The sequence below is a fragment of the Doryrhamphus excisus genome, chromosome 21 (assembly GCF_030265055.1).
Source record: "Doryrhamphus excisus isolate RoL2022-K1 chromosome 21, RoL_Dexc_1.0, whole genome shotgun sequence".
Classification (NCBI taxonomy): Eukaryota; Metazoa; Chordata; class Actinopteri; order Syngnathiformes; family Syngnathidae; genus Doryrhamphus; species Doryrhamphus excisus.
The window spans coordinates 14923356-14944559 of NC_080486.1; the positions used below are offsets into that span (position 1 = coordinate 14923356).

The 21204-nt window shown below is 47.7% G+C and overlaps 4 protein-coding genes across 7 annotated transcripts; 1 reads left to right on the plus strand and 3 right to left on the minus strand.

Moving 5' to 3' along the window:
* Window positions 1-29: 29 nt before the first annotated feature.
* Window positions 30-5100, minus strand: LOC131108880 (uncharacterized). Of its 3 annotated transcripts, none has more exons than XM_058060292.1 (2): window positions 4950-5100; window positions 30-2909 (listed from the first exon to the last, which is right to left on the minus strand). In XM_058060292.1, exon 2 carries the CDS (start codon window positions 2782-2784, stop codon window positions 1147-1149), a length of 1638 nt encoding a protein of 545 aa, XP_057916275.1. In that variant the 5' UTR covers window positions 2785-2909; window positions 4950-5100; the 3' UTR covers window positions 30-1146. The 3 variants fall into 3 exon arrangements, with proteins under 3 accessions (XP_057916275.1, XP_057916273.1, XP_057916274.1); XM_058060290.1 differs by lacking the exon at window positions 4950-5100 and adding an exon at window positions 3513-3633; XM_058060291.1 differs by lacking the exon at window positions 4950-5100 and adding an exon at window positions 3405-3514.
* LOC131108879 (histone-lysine N-methyltransferase EZH2) lies at window positions 4676-10276 on the plus strand. Its single transcript, XM_058060289.1, has 19 exons — window positions 4676-4997; window positions 5685-5808; window positions 5891-6019; window positions 6099-6218; window positions 6284-6404; window positions 6493-6648; window positions 6726-6831; window positions 6900-7063; window positions 7139-7236; window positions 7313-7541; window positions 7602-7762; window positions 7828-7963; window positions 8049-8174; window positions 8256-8434; window positions 8511-8606; window positions 8671-8752; window positions 8822-8902; window positions 8962-9046; window positions 9119-10276. The coding sequence occupies exons 2-19, from the start codon at window positions 5692-5694 to the stop codon at window positions 9177-9179; spliced, it is 2247 nt and encodes a 748-aa protein (XP_057916272.1). The 5' UTR covers window positions 4676-4997; window positions 5685-5691; the 3' UTR covers window positions 9180-10276.
* Window positions 9285-18314, minus strand: LOC131108878 (cullin-1). Of its 2 annotated transcripts, XR_009120554.1 has the most exons (23): window positions 18175-18314; window positions 14729-15105; window positions 14326-14500; window positions 14096-14263; window positions 13969-14019; window positions 13801-13891; window positions 13563-13726; window positions 13317-13479; window positions 13121-13251; window positions 12932-13039; window positions 12748-12854; window positions 12616-12664; window positions 12394-12525; window positions 12206-12323; window positions 12053-12129; window positions 11867-11985; window positions 11690-11795; window positions 11567-11614; window positions 11396-11478; window positions 11221-11326; window positions 11028-11141; window positions 10444-10947; window positions 9285-10299 (listed from the first exon to the last, which is right to left on the minus strand). XR_009120554.1 is itself a non-coding variant. In XM_058060288.1 (22 exons), the coding sequence occupies exons 2-22, from the start codon at window positions 14866-14868 to the stop codon at window positions 10867-10869; spliced, it is 2331 nt and encodes a 776-aa protein (XP_057916271.1). In that variant the 5' UTR covers window positions 14869-15105; window positions 18175-18314; the 3' UTR covers window positions 10325-10866. The 2 variants fall into 2 exon arrangements, 1 of the variants encoding a protein (XP_057916271.1); XM_058060288.1 differs by lacking the exon at window positions 9285-10299 and having other exon boundaries at window positions 10325-10947.
* Window positions 18315-18614: 300 nt separating this feature from the next.
* On the minus strand, window positions 18615-20559 carry LOC131108911 (epithelial-stromal interaction protein 1-like). Its single transcript, XM_058060345.1, has 5 exons — window positions 20061-20559; window positions 19673-19731; window positions 19496-19579; window positions 19222-19292; window positions 18615-19111 (listed from the first exon to the last, which is right to left on the minus strand). Exons 1-5 carry the CDS (start codon window positions 20393-20395, stop codon window positions 19067-19069), a joined length of 594 nt encoding a protein of 197 aa, XP_057916328.1. The 5' UTR covers window positions 20396-20559; the 3' UTR covers window positions 18615-19066.
* Window positions 20560-21204: the final 645 nt, after the last annotated feature.

The following is a 21204-nucleotide window of genomic DNA, read 5'->3' on the forward strand; positions in this document are numbered from 1 at the left end:
ATGACTGAGACAATGTATAAACAAACATTACAATACATTAGGTACAGTTAGACCGGTAGATGGCGATGCTTACGGCAGTAACGTCACATCTCTAGCTATCAAACACACAGTAAGGATAGTACGGTTTCTATAGAAAACAACATACAGAAAACCTGCACCTGTTCACAAGTTTGGTATTTGCCACCCCCGCATGTTCACATTTTTTTTCAAATAAACAACACATTTGGTAGTCAGTGCAGTAGATGGTGATGCAGAAGTGACGTCACAGCTCCAGCTGGAACTACGCTGGTCTAGTAAAGAGTTGACGCTTCTTTTACTGATGTCCACGATGCTTTTATTGCTCTTGAATACATTCACACGCCATTGCAGTATCACGAAACACCGTTGGACACAGTGAAAACTGCAAACAAGTACAATATAACAACTCCATATACAAGTCCATCAATACAACATACAATACAATAGTTGTTAAAGTTATATTCACCGTGTTCGCCAGGTAGACCAATGGTAGAATGTACAGGAATTGAAAAGACAATGGAACGTCAAAAAAAGGTTCATAAGGAATGGAAAATTTCTTTGCTCCCGTTCACTCTCGACGTTCTGCTCTTCCATGTACTTCCGGTGACCATTAAGCAGTTCCGGTTTACGTGTGTCAGATGACTTACAATATAAAAAAAGTCAAATAATTTTTTGTGCACAGAACATCTTGAACATTGGAATATAAACCAGTACCTTACTTAATAAACTAAATATATGCAGAATAATAAACAATAAAAATGATTGCTGTTGACAATGTAGTGACCTCATCAGTGCCAGCTACACTAGCTACCAAAGATACAGTCAGGATAGTCCAGATTCTATAGAAAACAACATATAGAAAATCTGCACCCGTTCACAGTTTGGTATTTTACACCCCCGCATAGTCACCAATTTAAAATGCATTTTATTATTTTTAAATAACAAATGATTAATGATTTTTTTTCAAATAATAAAACATTTTAAAATGTGTATATGCCATTCATTCATTTTGTGCAGAAAGCACCTCTCATTCACCCTCAATATGGCATAAAGCTTTGTTACGTTATTGCTTGTGGGCCATTTCATAAAGCACCCGCCCAAACCTCCATGAAGAAGGATTCTGCCTGTTCATAACAAGCCGAGAGTATCCGACACGTGGGGGTCTTCTTCCCGAAGTAATGTAATGAATCGTATGCAAGCCGACGAGCCGATATTGATCACTCTGCGGATGACGGCACGTGCCTTGCGCTCTCTCGTTGGTTTTTTGTACATCTCGTCTCTTTCACTCGCGTTTATGAAGCCTTCCTCAAACAAATGGTCCACCAACGTATCGAGGACCGGACTTGATACTCGTTTGACAAAGCCGCTCCAGACGTTTTTCAGATCTTCAACCGCAGAGCCAGGACGACGATGGATTGGGAGTCTCAAAGGAATCTCGGCGTACCAGACGTGGTCGTTGGGGTGGTCAAGCTCCCTGAGAGTCAGATGGATGGTGTCCATGTCCATGTCCATTCCAAGTACTTGGAATGAATTCATGCAATTTTTGCGAGGGCCGTCGTAAAAAGTCGCTCGATTTGGTTGAATTCGCAGCAAGTCTCCTAGCGTGGTGGTCAGCGTGTACTGCTGCTGTGGGACCAGGATGCATTCTGAGATGGTGTTCACAAAGCCCTCACTGGGATTGCGTCTCCTCCGGATACGAATGATTTCATCCACCACCGTGTTCTCCGGCACTAACAGCACATTTAAAACCGACTGCGGCTCAGGAATGAGGAAGACCAGCACCAGCGCTTGGATGGGCAGGCGAGGCGCGTCCTCACTTCGCATGAGCCCGAAAGCCGAAAAGCCCATTACGTTGGCGATGACGTGAGTGTCGGTGATTTCCTGAGGGCTGATCAGCTCGATGCCCTCGGCCCTAATGTGAGCCACTGACAAGTAGCAACACCCGCCCATGGATGGGATCTCACAATGTGGCAGGTGAAGCTGCCGCACAGACGGCTTGTCACACTGGATGTCAAAAAGCGGTCCGGCGGGCTTCTTGTGATGCTGGGTCAGGAGGCTCATGTCCCATGGGATGATCCCGTAACGTACATCCCCCTCCCCATCCATGTGGAACACCAGGCCGGTCACCGTGCACTGGTACCGGCCGGCCCTGAAGCACTGCAACCTGTAGGTTTCCTTCTCCCCCCCCAGGGTGATGTCAGGCGTAAAGTGCTCAAAGTCCCTGAGGAACATGTCCATCAAGCTGGCAGATTGCGTCAAGCTGTTGCTCTTCTCTGGTCTCATTTCAGAGGTGCTGTGCGAACGAGGCAAGAGGCAGGCGGTTCTTCTGGATTGACTATGGGCCAAGTAGGCCACGTGAGGATAGGCTGTCACGGTGTAGGTCACAGCGGGCTGCTCTACTGGTGGAGTTTCCAGCTGGACCTCGTGTGTGATGACATTGTACGGAGAAGCCATGAAAACATGTTCAGAGGTGCTGGCTGATATTTCAGGCAGTGGTTCAGAACATTCATGTTGGCAAAGTGGCCCTGGGTCAGGTTGATCTTGATCGTTACTCGGCGTTGTGTTAAAGTCCACGTCTGCTGGATTGTTACTTGGCTCTGAGGGCCGTAAGTCGTGGTTGGTCACGCACATCAGAACATGTTTAAGCACTCTGCCCAGCCAACTGCCAAACGAGATTCTTCTTCTTCTTCTTTTGACCTGGGTCAAACCCATTTGGAGGTCACAAGCCTGACGGAGGGTGACCTCCGGCACCGAAGGAAGGTTCATTTCATCAACAGCAGTTCTCGCCAAATTGCTCCTGACGTCTCGCTCTCCTCCAAAGACTCTTGGTGACTCGCTGGGTTTGTTTCCTCCTTGTGTAACTTCTACTTTGACACGTCATGTGACATCTCCTGAAACACAAACCACCACATGAGTTGCACTGCATTGAAGTAGTATTGCAAAACTGCGAACGGCTTTATGCGCTATGGTAGGGGTGTCCAAAGTGCGGCCCGCGGCACATTCTAAAAATATAACCAAAAAAAATACACAACAGCAAAAATGGATAATCAGGAACTAATCAGGAATTAATAAACTCAAGATATTATGAAAGAAACTAAAAAGTCATTCTTTACAAGACAGATATGCCCAAGCAGAGAATTGAATCACGGTCTTCCCCATCTCCTGACTGTGTGGACTACATGCTAGCCACTCGTCCACCGTGCAGACCCTGGAGAAGATACTGAGGAAAAATGTTTGTAGCATAGGATTTAAATATTAAAGAAATACAAGTTAATATTAAGTTAATATTATCTAAAAATTAGTTTTGTGGCAAAGTCATAATATAGCAATTACTAAAACTAATGCAGAAATGTGAAAAAAGAGTAAAGACCAAAGTTGATACGAACAATAGACTGTTCACCACCAGTATATCACAAAGTTTCTTTTGTGAAAGACCACATCCTCCCCGATTTGAAGCAGAGTTGAAATAAAACTGTTCATGTAGTTTGGATTACCGTGTTGTTGAATGGGCTCAGCTGTGAAGACGTCTTGCTTTTTGTCTTGTATGAGACTCCAGCAGCACGGTAGCTTTTATACGAGGTGTGTCATCTCTTCCTGTTCTACCTGAAAGTTGTCCTTTGAGAATGACTGATGACTGGTCGGTGATGGTATGTGCTATGCTATGTTTTGTTTTTTTTCAAGTGCTGTGATCATGATCTACATCATTCTTTCTACGATAACATTCCAGGAAAAACTGCTAACATGTCCACAACAATTAACCATGCAACCAACATTGTTTACTTCCTGTCGGCAGCCTCGTCAGACTGGTGGGATTTGATGTTTGTACTTTGTGCTGTAGAATGAAACTGTCTTGGCATGGTTTGATGATTGGTTTCTGTTTATCTTGACAGCATCAGCTGGTCCCTGAACGCCCCCGCGTCTCATTTCATTGCTGTCTCAGCCTGGTCTGACTCTCCTGTGTCAGTCATTCAGCTTCTTACTTCCCCCTGTGTCTTCACATTGTTTTCATGTACTGTATCTTCACGTACATGTTTTATTTGATTCTCAGAGGGCAAAAAATGTTTTGTTGTTGGTTCAGCCTTGCCATTACATTCCATTAGGTTCAGCAACAATATTTATATTTTGACAATCACTTTAAAATGTACATTACCGCCACCGTCAGGATTTGAATGGAATGGCACTGACCCAATATCATTGTGTTAGTATTGCATTATCTTTGACTGTACAACTTTGTAATTCATAACGCATATAGCATTTGTATTTGCCCAAATTGTAACAAACTAAATGTTTGGATAAATGTTATAACCTTTACTTCCTTTGAACGCAGCATCCACGGCCGCGTCGGGAGGGTGTGGCTAAATAAACTTGGCGACCCTCATTTAATCCCCTTCGTTTCACTTGAATGAATCCAAAACTTGCCATAAAGCAGACAAGCTATCTTGATACTAAATAAAGATATATGACTCTATAACTAAACAGATAATATCACTTAACATCTTGTGCGCTGCTGTCGCCGCCGGTTTCAGGCCTGACAATGTCTATCAGCGTGAGCTCTCATTGGCTGACCACCTGATAAACGCGACCTATCGCATCACACGACACTATGTGGCCTATTGTCAAACCATGCGATTGGTCGAAATGTTTGGCGCCTCTTAAATCCGCCGCAGTCGTAGTGGGTGGGGAGAGCGGGATTGGATTGCCGAATTGGGGTGAAATCGGCGGTGTAAACAGATTTTGTTTGTGCAACAACCGGGTTCAAACTCAAAGAAGCGGTGTGGCTTTGGGTGCACCGAGTCCGTACAAGTGAATTTATTGTGCCGCCGGAGTGAAAAGATTCCTCATTGTTGGCTAACTGTTTGTTAGCCACTGAGCTAGCCCCCCCTCAGCTAGCTAGCTAGCTAGCTCATCGGCAACACAAAGGACGACTTTACCCGTGTTTGTCAGCTCGATCTTGAATGACGACGGAGCCCCCAGCACAGGCAAGGCGAGGTGTCAGTGTACGCCTCAATATGTTGACGTTTTCCACTGACCACCAGATTATGGATTGTCTTCTTTGTAGACGACTTTTATGTTTGGAAACTTATCCACAAGCTAAGCTAGCCCAGTCGCGTGCTGTCAGGAGTGTAAACTTCGAAGGACCCTTCCTCAAGTGGCTCGTGCTATTCTCTATCAGTAACTTCATTTAAGTACATGAAGAGGGGCGAAACTATTGGAAAATCAGCACAAAAGTATTTTTACATCCTTAATGTCTGCCAATATTTTTGCACTTTTAACAAATAATGTCGGTAACTTGTCATACATAGATAATTACTCAGAGTGGATTTAGACTGCTTGATTATGTAGTAGTGATAGTTGTCATGTCGACTAAAAACCTCTAGCTTCTAAATAAATGGTTGCTGGAAGTAGTACTGTTTCCTGTGAACAATTGTAATTGACTGAAAAGGGGACTTCCTTCACTAGAGTTGAACTTCCAGTTCCAGACAGGAAGTTGCATTGTAGACTAAGTGAGTCAATATGTGGGTGTGTGGAGATGCTGTCATGGTTGACTTCACTATAACAATGCACAGATTTGAAATTGAAGAGGCTACTTTTGAGACGGTTGCGTCATCTCATCAGCTGGCTGACACAAGCACACTCGTGTCCTACATGATGGTGTGTCTGTGCAGGGTGATCATGGTGCTGACTGGCAAGCGTTCAGAGAAAGGTCCAGCCCGCTGGAAGCGGCGAGTCAAGTCTGAGTACATGAGGTTACGCCAGCTCAAGCGCTTCAGACGAGCCGATGAGGTCAAGGTTGGTCTCCCCAGGGAATCCTCCATTGAAATCAAATGCACAAGTTGTCACAGAAACGTGAGCCAATGACATTTCTTTCTAGAGCATGTTCAACACTAACCGCCAGAAAATCCTGGAGCGTACTGACATCTTGAACCAGGAGTGGAAGACCCGCCGCATCCAGCCGGCCCACATCATGACGTCCGTGGGCTCGCTCAGAGGCACGCGAGAGGTCAGCGAGTTGACATTGAGCTTGCCCTGCCATCGCTTTGTTCATTTTTTATGTTGACAAGCCGTGCTCTCCTCCGCAGTGCACGGTGGACAGCGGCTTCTCAGAGTTCCCCCGCCAGGTCATCCCCTTGAAGACCCTCAACGCCGTGGCCTCCATCCCCGTCATGTACTCGTGGTCGCCACTGCAGCAGAACTTCATGGTCAGTGAAACACACTCGTATGTGGCGTCTTTGTGACGATGTAACAAAGGCTGTGTGTATGTCAGGTGGAGGATGAGACGGTGCTCTATAACATTCCCTACATGGGAGACGAGATCCTGGACCAGGACGGCACTTTCATTGAGGAGCTCATCAAGAACTACGATGGCAAAGTCCATGGAGACAGAGGTGGGTTTACAAGTGTGTCGTCTAAAAGTGGTTTTAGCAAAACCTTCAACAGGACGTTTAGTTAAAAAAAAAAAAACTTTGCTTCCAGAATGCGGCTTCATCAACGACGAGATCTTCGTGGAGTTGGTCAGCTCGCTGGCACAGTACAGTGATAACGAGGAGGAGGAGGAGGAAGAGCCTGACTTCAAGATGGAAATGTGCGACGGCAAGGAGCACCCGGAGGATGCCCGCAACGTCGACGAGAGTGAGTCCGCCACACGGGCGATGACGACTTCATGGTTCCCTTCAGGAGATGAGACAGGAACTTTGTGTGTCCTCCAGGCCGTACCAACAATGACTGCACAAGGAGGTTTCCCTCTGACAAGATCTTTGAAGCCATTTCAGCCATGTTCCCTGACAAAGGCTCGACTGAAGAACTGAAAGAGAAGTATGTGTCCTGGTCCTGGTCTCCACCAGCATCCATCATGCCTTTCCTCATGCGTTTGTGTGTCTCAGGTACAAGGAGCTGACACAGCAGCAGCTTCCCGGCGCCTTGCCTCCCGAATGCACGCCCAACATCGACGGCCCCAATGCTCGCTCTGTGCAGCGTGAGCAGAGCCTGCACTCGTTCCACACGCTCTTCTGCAGGCGCTGCTTCAAATACGACTGCTTCCTCCACCGTGAGTACGAGGCGAGGTCACCGGCATGCTTCCATTGGAAAAAGGCTCATGTCGTTTCCTGCCGTCCTTCCTCAGCTTTCCACGCCACCCCCAATACGTACAAACGCAAGAACCTGGAGAACCTGGTGGACACAAAACCCTGTGGCGTGGACTGCTACATGTACCTGGTGCAGGTGAGCAGCTCGTCTCCTTCAGTTTTGCATGGCGGCTACAGTCTTATGCTCAAAGCTGACACGGATGTTGTCTCAGGATGGGATGGTGAGCGAGTACCCTGTGGGAGGTGCCGGCGAGCGGGCCAAGACACCCTCCAAGCGTACGGTGGGGCGGCGCCGCGGGCGACTGCCAAACAGCAACAGCCGGCCCGGCACACCCACCGTGGCCTCGGAGACGAAAGACACAGACAGCGACCGAGAAGGCAGCAAAGACGACGAACGCGAGAACGAGGAAGACAAGAAGGACGAGACCACCAGCAGCTCAGGTGACCCCCACATCAGAAGATCATTTGCTAACAGCTGTGCTAATACAACATCCTTGGCAGAGGGGAACTCGCGCTGTCAGACGCCCGTCAAGATGAAGCTTCCTGTGGAGACGCTAGAGTGGAGCGGCGCCGAGGCCTCATTGTTCCGTGTCCTCATCGGGACGTACTACGACAACTACTGCGCCATCGCACGCCTCATCGGCACCAAGAGCTGCCGACAGGTTAGCGCTCACCTCCGCGTTGGCCCGATGTTAGCGGTATTGTCACACTTGTCAACCTGATACAGGTGTACGAGTTCAGGGTCAAAGAGTCCAGCATCATCGCCCGCGCCCCCACCGAAGATGAGGACACCCCACCCAGAAAGAAGAAGAGGAAGCATCGGCTGTGGGCCACTCACTGCAGGAAGATCCAGCTCAAGAAAGGTCAGCTGTCACATGACACGTCCACGTGGGCCACATCCATCCCGACTGGCGGGTCACATGCCGTTTCTGACCCCATCCCTTCCAGACGGCTCGTCCAATCATGTTTACAACTACCAGCCATGTGACCACCCACGCCAACCCTGCGACTCGTCGTGTCCCTGCGTCACCGCTCAGAACTTCTGTGAGAAGTTCTGCCAGTGCAGCTCCGAGTGTAAGCATGCGCACATTGGCTACGCTCCTTTTGTCCCCGCCCCCCAAAACACTCCAGCATCCATTCCTCGGCTGCCTGCAGGCCAGAACCGCTTCCCGGGCTGTCGCTGCAAAGCTCAGTGCAACACCAAGCAGTGTCCGTGCTACCTGGCTGTGAGGGAGTGCGACCCTGACCTCTGCCTCACCTGCGGCGCCGCCGAACACTGGGACAGCAAGAACGTCTCCTGCAAGAACTGCTCCATCCAGAGGGGCGCCAAGAAGGTGACGCACCACCCCAACTCAATCTACACATTCACCTGGCTGTTAGCAAACTGACTCCGCCCTCCTCTCATTCCAGCACCTGCTGCTGGCGCCATCCGATGTGGCGGGATGGGGCATCTTCATCAAAGAGCCGGTCCAGAAGAATGAATTCATCTCCGAATACTGCGGAGAGGTAGGACCGCCTATAGGAAGTGGCAAGGTGCTACCGCGTGCTAATGCTAACTTTTGTCACTCAGATCATCTCTCAGGATGAAGCCGACCGCAGAGGCAAAGTGTACGACAAGTACATGTGCAGCTTCCTCTTCAACCTCAACAATGGTAACGAGTCACATGGCGCCGCCTTGTTCCGGCCATTTCATGAGACATCTTGTTTTTCCCTCCATACAGACTTTGTCGTGGATGCCACACGCAAAGGCAACAAGATCCGCTTTGCCAACCACTCCGTCAACCCCAACTGTTACGCCAAAGGTAAGAACATGAGCAGACTCGTGTCCGAACACCAACACCCTGACGCCTCCTCTCCGCAGTGATGATGGTGAACGGCGACCACAGGATCGGCATCTTTGCCAAGAGAGCCATTCAGACGGGGGAGGAGCTTTTCTTTGACTACAGGTAAATGCTACGCTACAGCTACCTCAAATGCTCTCTGAGGAATGTTTACTCACCTCTTTGTTTCGCCACCAGGTACAGTCAAGCGGACGCTCTCAAGTACGTCGGCATCGAGCGGGAGATGGAGCTCGCCTGATGTTTACTAGTCCGTAATGAAGACACACACACACACAGACACACACTCTTCAGGGGAAGAAGACATGTTAGCAACATTTCAGGAAGTCATAAGATTTGAAGCATCTCCTTGTTTATCTTTCGGGATTGTTTATCCTCCAAGTGTTTGTTTTGAACCTAAAGAACAAGACTTCTTTTTTATTAATACATAGTGTTGCTGTGAGATGAAACATCTTCTCAGTCCACGTTTCAGGGACCAAATTCACCACCAGCAGGTTTCTGTTTTTTGCCGTTTAAACTGACAGAAAATCCAGTCAAATTTTGACAAAGCTATCTGTAAATATTTTTTTCCCTGTTTTTAGGGGGGGGGGGCAGAATAATTGTTATACTGCTGTTTTTGGTGATGTCAAACAATGCCTTCAAGTGTGTTGGAACTCATACATTACAAAAAACACCAGCAGGTTTTTTTTTCTGGTGCTTAAGACTTTCTCGGCCAAAAACGTTCTAGTGGTGATCTTTCTGGCAGTTACAGTCAACGGCAATGTTAAACCTCGACAAAGCTGGCCCTGCCTTCAAATCACGTTTGACGTCACTGCCAGCAATGTCTAGTTTGTCCACTAGAGGTGCTAAAGTCAGTTTCAATGAGTTGATCATGAAAACACCTCAAGCATCCTCACGCTTTGATTTTTGATGTGAATTCTGGTGCTAAAATGGCCTTACGGGCCTGCTGTCTGCTCCACTGCCTGCTGTAATCATACAATCTTTACCGTCAGTGCTGGCCAATTCCTCACAATGTTGAACATTTGTTTCACTTCAGTCACAGGTTTTGTCACATTCCTGATGCTCTAATTTTAAAGGGCCAGCAGGTGTGACTGTAGTGTCGGCCATGTTGCAAGCAGCTGACAGTGATGCTTGTAAGACACACACGGACCATGTTTACAAATAAAGGGTTGTGTTCTGTGATTGGCTGAGGGGGGAATCAGGGAGCAGCAAGCAACCACCTGGGATGTTTTTTGTGACAAATCCTGCAAAAGAAAACTTTAAATTCTCACACGTGGAAGGTGCTGACTCTGCAATGTTCACAGGGATTTTCTTTCTTTGAATAAATTCTATAAAATTGCTGGTCTCGCACTGCTTCCTTCCTGTTGTGATAAAAAAGAGAAAACGTTAAAGAAACCTTTCCTTTTTTATTTATCACACATTTAGAAAATGAACCACACTATACAAATGTCCTCCTGCACGAGAGCGAGAGAAGCAACATGACGGCATCTCGTCTGTACACTCACGTTTGTCCCGCTGTGCTAGACGGCGGCGCAGGGAGGCGGGAGCATGCAGAAACCTTTGGATATGGCTCTCTGATTGGCTGAAGGCTAAAGTCGTGATGTTTTTCCCTATGGCGAGAGAGGGCGGCGGGGCGTTTCTCCTCTTGAAATCCGGGCATATTTACAACATGACAAACGTGCGTTGGTGGGCGGGGCTTTGCTGCTTTTCTCAAAGGCATGGGGGTGGCGTGTAAGTTCCTTCATCACTGACAGGAGAGGTCAAAGTTCACCTTTAGGTTGTCACATGCTCAGCAGCGAACTCAACATGTCTGCCGCACATCAGGATCCACACTTTATTACTCAGACGGGGTGGGGGGGATGAAGATAACACGTGGAAATAAAACGAAGGCGATGTGGGCGGGCGAGTTGCTGGGCTGTGGGGGGGTTTCAGGCCAAGTAGCTGTACGTGTCCTTCTCGCCGTCCACTCTCTCCAGGTACTCCTTCTCTATCAAGATGTCAATGCATTTCTGTCCACAAGAGGGAGACACCAGAGAAGTGTCAGCTTTGGGAAGAGACCAGACGCACAAGGAGGAAGTGAACACATCACCTTGATGACGGGGACTCTGGGTTTGAACCGAGATGACAGCTGGTTGAGGACCTCGGCGAGGAGCTGCTGGTGCTTCAGGACCTTCCTCATCTTCATGATCCTCACGATGGCCGCCTACATACATGGCACACAAAACAGTCACCGTTAGTTGAAGGAAGTTGGCGACGGCAGCCTTTTTGGGTGCTTTGGTCACCTGAATGAGGAGCTTGCGGTCCTCCTCGATGTTCTTGTGAGTGGTCTCCTGCTCTTGCTTCTGCTCCGTCTTCATGGGCACGTTGATGTTCACACGCAACTTTTTACTACACAGAAAGTAGCGAGTCAGCCAACATGGCGGAGGACAACGACAGGAAAGTCAGCAGCAAACTTACTTCTTGTATCCCAGGAAGAGTTTGATGACGGTGTCCGGTTTGAAGTCCACCTCGTCGACATTGGCGTTCTCATCCTCCAGGACCTGGCAGCCCAACAGACAGACACACTCAGGTCACATGACCGATGCTGAGAAACCATTAAGAAAACCAAAGAGGACGCGCTCCTCTCACCAGCAGTTTGGACTTCAGCAAGATCTGCAGTACTTGGACCAGGATGTCCTGAGAGCGTGCGAGGAAGGACGTTAAAAATGTCGCTTGTGGAAAGGTCAGGTGGAGCGTTCGTGCAGCGCTTACGGTTTTGATCTGCGTGCTGTCGGTGAGCTGCTGGACGGTGTAGCTGTCCTCGGTGTTGTACTGCAGCAAGATGGCCATCTGGAAGGTGGACGCCTGCAGCGTGTACCTGCGTGAGGAGGACGCCTCTGAAGACTCTGCCGCTCACTTTCTGGCAGGAAGGAGGGAAGCGGGAAGTACCTGTTCTTGAAGCAGTTGGTGACCAGCTCGCCTTTGGACAGGTGGTAGAGCCACGTCAACTTCCTGCCGCTGTGTCTGCTGGCGTAGAACGCCGTGAAGCGCTGGTAGCTTCTCTCCAGCTGCACGCACAGAGCACGGTGAGGTCATGTGACACTGCACATGCACGCGAGCGTGTCCATCTCTTACCTCAGAGGGCAAAGCGAAGGTGCAGGACTGCTGGAAAGGCCACGATCCTGAACTCAGAACCTGAATACTGAAGTCCACTGAAAAGACGCACACGCACACAAAGTCACTGGCGGCCATCACGAGGTGTTGATGGATGTGGCTGCGGTCACTCACAGTCCAGAGGTTCAGAGTTGGTCAGGTGCTTCTTGAACTGCTCGTTGAGGTCTTTGCTGACGCCGATGTCCTGGAACATTCTCTGGAGTTTGGACGTGTACTCGAAGCCGCACGCTTGCTGTGGGAGGAACAAAGCGGACAGACGGTGACAAAAGGTCCAGAGTGGGGGCGGTCTCAAGAAAACAGACCTTGAGTTTGGAGATCATGCTGGCCTCGGCGTCGTCGCTGGCGCTGTTCTGGTGGACCAAACGCTTGGCGAGCATCTTGGCGTAGAACTTCTGGAAGACGTCCTTGTCCTCGATGTACTTGAACACAACCATCTGCGGAGACATGAGGTTGCATGTTTGCAAAGAGAGCGCGACGAGTCCAGGTCACGATGAGACAAGATGGCCGCCAAGATGGCATCTTACAACTTGGTTGAGCGTGTCCTCTAGCTCCGCCTCCTCTGGGTTTTTGGAGCTGGAAAGAGAGACGGGGATAAAAGGCGTCAACAAAGGCGGCGTGACATCAGCGGGTGTCGGCTGCTGACATTTGAGCCCCACCTCTTCTTGAGTAACGAGTCACAGTATCTGGCGAGCAGCTCGGGCGACTTGCTGGACGACTGCGCCATCCTGGTGACGGCGTTGTTGTTGATGAAACGACCACACGCCTGACAGGAAGAGAGACAGTCTTTAGGAGTCACCAGGGGGCGCTGCTTCAGCGATGAACGCTAAAGGGTGAGCTGACCTTGTCGAGCGCCGCCACAAAGCCGGCGTCGTTGTTGAAGGCGGACATGACCAGAGCGTTGTACTTCTTGTGGACGTCCAGCGTGGTCTGCACGTACACTTTGGGGTCCTGAGGGAGAAGACGCAGCCACCATGACGCCACACACACACACACACACAAAAGTCCTCAAGCGTCAAGAGGCGTTCTTACGTTGAGCGCCGCCTCGCCACACTTTTCAATGGCGGCGAGGCCCTGGTTGTGGATGTGGGTCTCTAGGAGCTTCTTGAGTTCTCCCAGGCCGTCAGTGATGCGTGACACCAGGTTGTACATGCGGCCCAGGTCTGAGGAGACATCACCACATCAGTTTGATGCCTAAGGCCTCGGAGGTCCTCTATGACACGCTTACCTTCGTTCTTGTCGGCATCCAGAAGGTTCTGGAACTCTGTGTGAAAGATCTCCAGGTGCTTCTCGATGAGGACCTGCTCGCACTTCCTGGCCAACTCGTCCTGCGTGGACTCATGGAGGTACACCTGCACACGCCGCTGCTCCTCCAGCAGGCGGGCCTCCGCCTGGCATTCGCGTGAGGACATCGTCAGCCTCGCTCTCACGATGCAGAGCGCGGGAGGGAGGGGGGAATTGGGCACGCGCGTACCTTCTTCATGTACTCGGTGACCGGGTTCTGCTGGAGGAACTCGGTGCTCTCGCGTGTGTAGAAACGTTCCGTGTCTGTCAGGAACTGGCATTCAAAGTATTCCTTGTAGACGGACAGCGTGGGGCCTTTGGCGAAGGCGTCCTCCTCGTTCAGGCCCAACTCCACTGGAGATGTTATTGAGATGCTCATGCCGGAACAGCGGAACCCTCAGTAAGCTAAGTCGTTGTTTGGGACTCACCGTAAGACTGCACCACACCGCTGATGAGTCTGGTATTGATGGTCTCGCCGTTCCTCTCCCTCTCGATCAGCTTGAGCACAGCATTTGTAACCTGGGGAGAAGCAGCAGCAGCTCACGTCAATGTGGCGGAGGACGGCGAAGACGACGCTTAAAGGCGTCCAAACGCACCTGCTTGTTGAGGGGTCTGAACAAACACTCCCTCCAGGTGACCAGGGCCAGCTGTGAAAAGAGTTGAGGTGTTGAGAACATGAGGAAAGAGCGACGAGAGAAGACAGTGAGGAGGATTTCTTGTTACCGAGTAGATTTCGTAGATGCCCTTGCGACCCTCGTCACACTCCCGTCGGACCCAGTGACGGTTGAGGTAGGCACAGATCCCATTGAGGACCTTACTGGAGAAACGGTAATCCTCCCACTGCTGGGTGTAGAACTTGAGCACACACTCGTCCATGAGGTCCTCTCCATCCTGGGGAGGAAAAAAACAATGTTGGCGATTTGAGAATCTTTAGGAGGAGCACGTTGGATCACCTTGAGCAGGCTGGTCAGATAGTTCTTCAGGAACTCCTTGAGCCTCTTGTAGAGCTCCAGGCCTACAAATTGGGCTCCACCTGGAGTGGTGGACTTTTTGGAGGGCTTGCTGGGGGGCACAGAGCCCCTTCCCTGGCTGGACTGGTGGACACTGGTACAGTAGTTATATACATGTCTGAGGGTGGCTTGTTAAGGAAAGATTGTCAACTCAAAGTCGACTTTACAAGACGCGTGGACCGTAGTACCTATGGAAGATTCTGGAAAGCTCTGAAGGAAGAAAGAGGAGATGAGTACAGACTCTGGTGCAGACTCTACAAATAAAAGTATTGCAGAATAGGGTCGCTGGAGCATGAAAAGAGGTTCTGTCGATAGAACACCACAGCAGATGAGATCATTGGGATACGTGTAGAGTTCCATGTAGCGAGACTTGGCCATGCTCTGCCGCGTGTACACCTGCTGGATGCCGGCCCGCAGGTCGTCCCATATTTGGTCCAGGCCTATCTGTTTCAGTCCATGCGGGTTCTGGGTCCTGTTGGACGACATGGTGTGGGCTCCTGTCCTGCTTTCCAGGCCAAAGGTTCCCCCTCACACTCCTGCTCCGGTGAGGACTCCTCTCCCTCTTTTGATCTGGGTCCGGTCTGATGCTGCTCTCAGAGTGCAGGGTCCATCTGGGCCGGCGGTGGCGATGCTTCAGCTAGTTTGTTGAGGGATGCAGGACCACTGGGTGGCGCTGTGTGCCCCTCCTCCACCTGAGAGCTTCGGCACGCCTCACCAGATGACCTAGGATGGACACAAGGAAATGCCGGTTAACAAAAATCTGAAAAAAAGGACTTATGAAATACTGTATATACATGTATATATATGTCAATTATTGTTCTGGGAAGGAAGAGCGCGAGAGTCCAGCTGTCAGTCACACAGCTTCATCTGCTGACATCACTCAGCTAATTACAGATTAGTCCACTAAATCGCTTCGGCGACAAGTTTGCGGCCAGCCTCAACAACATCAACGTGCTGGTGGATCCTATCAGAGCTCTAGCGCTCCAACACTTCAGTACCAGTTTTAGTGTGGCGGGTCGCAAGAATTCACGCAAGCTTTCATAAAAGCGTCCCAAGACAAACTGCTTCCGAGACAATTAAATAGATGATTGGTTTGGCGTCAATCATTTCCAGACTGTTTGATGAACTCATCAAGAGGTCATACGCCAACATACATGATTCATAAGAGAGTGTCAACGTAAGATGTAAGCAACACTGTGTGTAGAGTAGGTCGCTATATTTAGAAGGAGCCATGATGCAGGACAGCTCGTCTCGGTCAACATCATCATTAGGATCAGTGACCCGGGAGGAACCGAGAACACGTAGACTCTCGAAGACCAAGTAACCGCTCGTCGTCTCCACACATAAGGACAACCTGAGGCGCTGCGGTGGTTACCATGGCAACAGGAAGGGATGGTAGCATCTCGAGTCACCACTGAGATGATGGAGTGGGTTGTCTGAGAACAGCACTCGGGGTAAAAGAGAACATGACCAAACTAGAATATTTGGCTGTGGACTGGAGCGCCCCCACTTGGAAGTTCTCCTCCTTTACGCTTGCTGTAGAAGGATGGAACAGTCATGACTCCTTGTAGAGAACAAACAATAAGTTATCAGCTACAAGGAAACGACTTCCTTAATTTCCACTCTCATTTACACCCAGTCACATCGGCCGCCCACTCAGCGTGAAGGCACACACTTTACAGTTTTCTTCATTTTGGTTTGCTTATTTAATGTTTGCGTTTTATTAGCCGGAATTAGCCTATTCAACGCAATTGTTTTGGGGGACGACTTCCAAGAAAGCTAGGCACCAACGACTGGACTTCTTCCTTCACTATTATTTTTATTTTGGGTACAATCCCCAATGAAAAAATATTTTTTTAAAACAACCCATGTATGGTATTATATCAAAGTAATTATGATTACTGCAACATCTTTTTGCACATATCTTAATTGGTAATGTGGTAACTATACTTTCAAGGAACAGCAGTGACCTACTGTATAGCATCCCACTAAATAAAAACAAACAATACTGTGCTTACACTGTGTTATGGTGTTGCTACTGTAACTGCTTTTTTCCCCCCTTCGGAGTTCAACAGCCGTTACTTAAGATTTCTCAGATCAAAACACAACTGCTGCACAAGACCTCTATGGCCCCCAGCACTCTCGGCATCAGACGAACTGTACTTCTTTTAGCATTCAGTTCAGCGGTTAAAAACAAGCATGCATGCAAAGTTATAAAACATTACAAAATGTGCCTTCATTGTTTTGTGACTCAATAAAAGAACACAGTCGTGCTATTTGTCACTGGAGTTGTTTTTATTTCACTCATGTTAAAATATAGTCTCATCTCGTAAGCCTAGTGTATCATGACACCGCTAGTCAAGTGTGGCTGCTGTTGCTTGACATAGATTCAAACACGACAACACCACAGCGGTCATGATACCAGAGGCGACCATGACAGCGACACCAGGAAAAGTGTGGACATGTTGGTAATCGTGTGACGCAAAGTAAATACGAGCGACACATGCACCGCGTTGCATGCGTGACAGACAGACAGAAGACTTTAAATAGCAACAACTTGTCTCCAAACCAAAACACATCAATGCTGTTGAGGAAAGACTAAAAAGTCCCGTCGCAGTAAACACACACCTTCAGTAAAACACCAAAATAATTCCACCCATCCATCTCAGTGATCGGATCAAGCTACACGTGTACAATTAAGGACGGGACTATTTTTGGATTGCGCCGTCTCTCAAAAGGCAAAACAAGACAAACAAGAATGCTTATAATCTCATTAACTTCAGGGAGCCGTTTCTGCAGGTCGCCGTACATAAATGTGCTCTGATGCAAACATGACAAACATGGTAAGAATCTCAGGAATCCATACAGCGTGGGGGACCCTCTCCCAGTCTGAAATGAATAGTTGATAGTGTATAGGTTGGAATAATGTGGCACAGAGTCATAATAATAATGTGTGCACAAGTTTGTTGTTCCGTCATTTTGGATTAAAGTTGAAAGAAATGATGCAGAACAATTACTATGAGGTCTGGAGTGCACCTCTTTGAATTCTTTTTCACTGGTTTGTCAGAGGTTTGACACAAACGAGCTGTGCATGGACATTTTTAATAATCCCATAATTTAATATCAATACATGGCCCAATAACTGGCTGTATTATTGAAGATCCTTCTCTCCCAAAGATGCATGCAGAGCACACAAGTATGTTAACATTTTAACGAGTAATCCACTTTATCTTAAAGATAAACTTGAATCATGTCACTAGCTCACAACCCCACTTAGCAGTGTCTTCTTTGATGAGAGTACCTGGAATGTAATCTATCTAAAATCTGGCGATGTATCGCTGAGATTACTAACGTTATATGTGCTGGGTTTGGGTATTTTAGGTTGTTCTACAGAGTCTGACACTGCTACGCCATCGTGCTAGCTCGCGTTAGCTTCTCGGGCTAGATTAGCCCAGTTAGCTTTCGAAGTAGGGCTATTTCGGTTACCAGACGTTCCGGGACGGGGGTAATAGGAAGGGACTCATCTGAATTGGTTTACGTTTACATGGTAAACCATGTTTGGGAACCATGGTGGTTGTTTCAGCTGCATTTACAAAGCTACCCGCAGTGGGCAGCTTGTGATTGTGTAGCAGGTTAAAATGGCAGCCTAGCTTTATAGGCGGCTCAATAATGAGTCAGGAAAACAGACCACTAGCCGTTAGCATTAGCCAGCTAGCTCTTAGCTATGGTTGATTGTCACAAGAAAAGTGCTCCTCGCAAGTGGGTGTCCGTCACCCCAAAAGGCTTCCTTACCATTTTTAGGCCGTGACAATCACCGTATGGTCGTCGCATGTGTGGATTATCACCCGGGTACCGATGTCCTCCGCCGGTTGTCGTGCAGCTCGCTGCTAACTGCGACCGCTCGGTTTGGTTCGCACAAAGATCAGCTCATCAAGCGCCGATTCATGTGGCGTTCAGGGAGGGTCGGAAAAATTGGATCCTTCATCACGACGTACGTAAACACACGCGAAAATCTACTCGTGGCGATGGAATGAATTTAATGCTTTTTACCTGTCGACAGATAACCATACTACATAACTTAAGAATAAAAAAGTCTATAAAATAAAGACAAGTAGGTCTTCACTTAATAAAATGTACATAAGGATCCAATTGTTATTTGTGTCAGTATTTGAATTTGTCAGTGGAGCAAGGGTGTCACTATAAACTGTGTTTCAAGAATACAATTACAACAACAGTATTATATTCAATTTATTTTTTTACACCTGACACAGAGCATAAACAAGTGCCGGATCTTTGGGTGAGTTTTTGAATGCAGCATTTACGTCACACATGTGGCGTGTCAGTGGGACTACAAAAATGGCCGATCATTTTTCTACAAGCAAGCGCACTGGAGAGTTCCAGTCTCCCCGTGTGACTTCATCATGTACATTGTGACATTTTGTCAATTGGGCGGGGCAACAGTGTCTTTTAATTGTAATATTTCCCACATAGAATGTTGTCTAACGACAACAATGTCAATATTTTGACTTATTAATTATTTCCCCCAATGGTTTCTTGTCATGCGCCTCAGTGTCACCGAAGATCTTTCAAAGTGAATTAAGAATGACGACAATTTTGTTGGCATAATTGTATTTTATAAACCGAGGAAGGATGTGGATTCTCATCTCATGCACCGTCATCAAGATCAACCCGTCAGAACACGTGTTTGCTCCAACCGTTGCTTTCTTATCTGAAAAATCATACAAAGACATTATTGAGTTATTATCATTATTCAGCCTTTGACCCCCACTACTTCAGCCATCTTGAACTGGATATTCATGCATGCACTGTCATGAATACCGGTTTCCTGTTGGCCTGCATCATTTCCTGCTGTTGCTTCAGTCGAACTTCTTCCAGACTCATGCAGCCCCCTGATAAAACACATACACACATACTATGACTTATTGTAGCATGTACATGCACTACACACTCCAAACACAAGGAGGCAGTGAGATGTAAACCACTGCTCAGAGACAACCATTTACAAATAGCTCCAAAAAGGACGCTGTGTATTCTTTACAACATTAAAAACAAGATACAAATGACAAAACATAATTTCTTCTTTGTCTCTCACCAACGCTGCTGGGTTTGATGGTGACGTTTGCCATTGTTCTGCTCAGCCTCAGCTCCTCCAGAGCGGCGAGTTCAGCCTCTGCCTCTGCTCAAGCAATTACACAAGCAAGGAAGTGTACAGTATGCGCAGCAACACTTTTTGCAAAGTAGTTCCTCTGTCATGTGCGGGTCAACTCACTTCTTTGGATCTCCTGTCTCTTTTTGGGGTTTGGTGGGATGACTGTGTAGGCTCTGTGGCTGAAATGGACACAGATATCAACTCATAATAATAATAACATTTTGTCATGCAAGGATGCACCAGTTGGGGTGTACATGCACTGAATTTGAGGAGCGTCTTTGCAAGTTGATCCAGATTACCGTCTGGTCAAAGGTCAAAGAATCAGCTGTCTACATGCTGCATCAGCAGCAACAGATGGCCTCGGCTTTAAGACACACACATCCTTTAATTGCAGGATGCTACTGAAGGTTTGCATGTTAGGATGTAGTCCTATAGCGTGCAATATACATCAAAGATCATAAATAAATAAAATTGATTATTCTATAATTCACAATCAAGGCCCTCTCACCTCTGGATTAAAGGCTTCCTCTGAGTCTGGACGCCCGCTCGCCCCCTCAGCCCGGGACCCTTGCTCCCCTCCCGCCACTGTGCATCTAAAAGTGGCTGCTTTACCAAGGGCAAGTCCTGCTTTCCTTTTAAGCCGTTGGGTATGGGGGCAGTGGACCTGGACCTGGTTCTGCGTTCACATCTCATCTCGGAAAGACCCCCCTTCTGGCTTGCTCTGGGACAGCTGGCTGCTCTGCTGTGATGCAACGGGGTCACATGGAGCTCTTTCAACCTGTTTCGTGGCTTTGATGGAGACTCCACTGCTGGTTTGTGTTTGCTAATCTTTGTGGACGACATTCTTCTTCTTCATCTGTTGGCTCCCTATTCAAAAAAAGTATCTTCCTCTGAGGGGAGGCATCTTCTCTTTCAAATTACACAGTCCACTTTTCTGTTTCGGTCATCTGGTTGCTATGGAGCTCAAACCACATGAATGCCACTGTATCAAGTTTGATAGCTTGACTCAGACTTCTGGTCATAACCTTCACAATAAAAGGAATACATTCTGGAGGTCAAATCCTGTAATCTATATGCTATTGTAAAATACATGCCAATGAAGCCAAAGGACAAGAGGGAATTAATATATATGTATGTTTATAAATGTAATATATTTGAAACATATGTATGCTCCCACTACATGTAAACACTATTAGCAGTAGCATAACTTCACCTTACCCAAATTTAGTTTCCATAAGAGCAACTAAGGCAACATATGCACCATTTTGTACACCACTTGTTTGAATTACACAGTCTATTATTTTGAAAACCTATTTTCCGGTTAGTTCAATGTGGTGTTGTGTAACGTGAGAAAGCTGCGGATTAATGTCAGTACTAGTGACGCAGCAGTTTTTTTTACAAGTTCATAGGTTGGGTGTTTATGTACTTAAATTAATGGAAAAAACAATGCAGCGAAATTTAATTGTTAATTGTTATTGTGGTCTTTCCTTATGTCCGTGTACTATCTTTGAATAAAGTTTTTCAAATGTGGCATTGCTGTCACTGTCAGTATATAATATATCTTGCTCAACGAGCCAATCAGCGTGTGTTACGTCATCCGTTGGTTTTCCTATCAGTATGCTAATACAAATATTGTATTGTTATTAGTAAAC

What these genes read in the sequence shown, in the direction of transcription:
- LOC131108880 (XM_058060292.1), bottom strand. Translation starts at nt 2,784, where the DNA reads ATGAACCTTCCTTCGGTGCCGGAGGTCACCCTCCGTCAGGCTTGTGAC.
- LOC131108879 (XM_058060289.1), top strand. Translation starts at nt 5,692, where the DNA reads ATGGTGCTGACTGGCAAGCGTTCAGAGAAAGGTCCAGCCCGCTGGAAG. An exon ending in CTGCCAGTGCAGCTCCGAGT is followed by an intron (nt 8,175 to 8,255) that starts GTAAGCATGCGC and finishes GGCTGCCTGCAG; the next exon opens with GCCAGAACCGCTTCCCGGGC. An exon ending in GAGCTTTTCTTTGACTACAG is followed by an intron (nt 9,047 to 9,118) that starts GTAAATGCTACG and finishes TTTCGCCACCAG; the next exon opens with GTACAGTCAAGCGGACGCTC.
- LOC131108878 (XM_058060288.1), bottom strand. Translation starts at nt 14,868, where the DNA reads ATGTCGTCCAACAGGACCCAGAACCCGCATGGACTGAAACAGATAGGC. An exon ending in ATCTGACCAGCCTGCTCAAG is followed by an intron (nt 14,264 to 14,325) that starts GTGATCCAACGT and finishes TTTCCTCCCCAG; the next exon opens with GATGGAGAGGACCTCATGGA. An exon ending in GACTCGTTACTCAAGAAGAG is followed by an intron (nt 12,665 to 12,747) that starts GTGGGGCTCAAA and finishes CTCTCTTTCCAG; the next exon opens with CTCCAAAAACCCAGAGGAGG.
- LOC131108911 (XM_058060345.1), bottom strand. Translation starts at nt 20,395, where the DNA reads ATGTCGTCCACAAAGATTAGCAAACACAAACCAGCAGTGGAGTCTCCA. An exon ending in GAGACAGGAGATCCAAAGAA is followed by an intron (nt 19,580 to 19,672) that starts GTGAGTTGACCC and finishes TTGCTTGAGCAG; the next exon opens with AGGCAGAGGCTGAACTCGCC. An exon ending in CATCAAACCCAGCAGCGTTG is followed by an intron (nt 19,293 to 19,495) that starts GTGAGAGACAAA and finishes GTGTTTTATCAG; the next exon opens with GGGGCTGCATGAGTCTGGAA.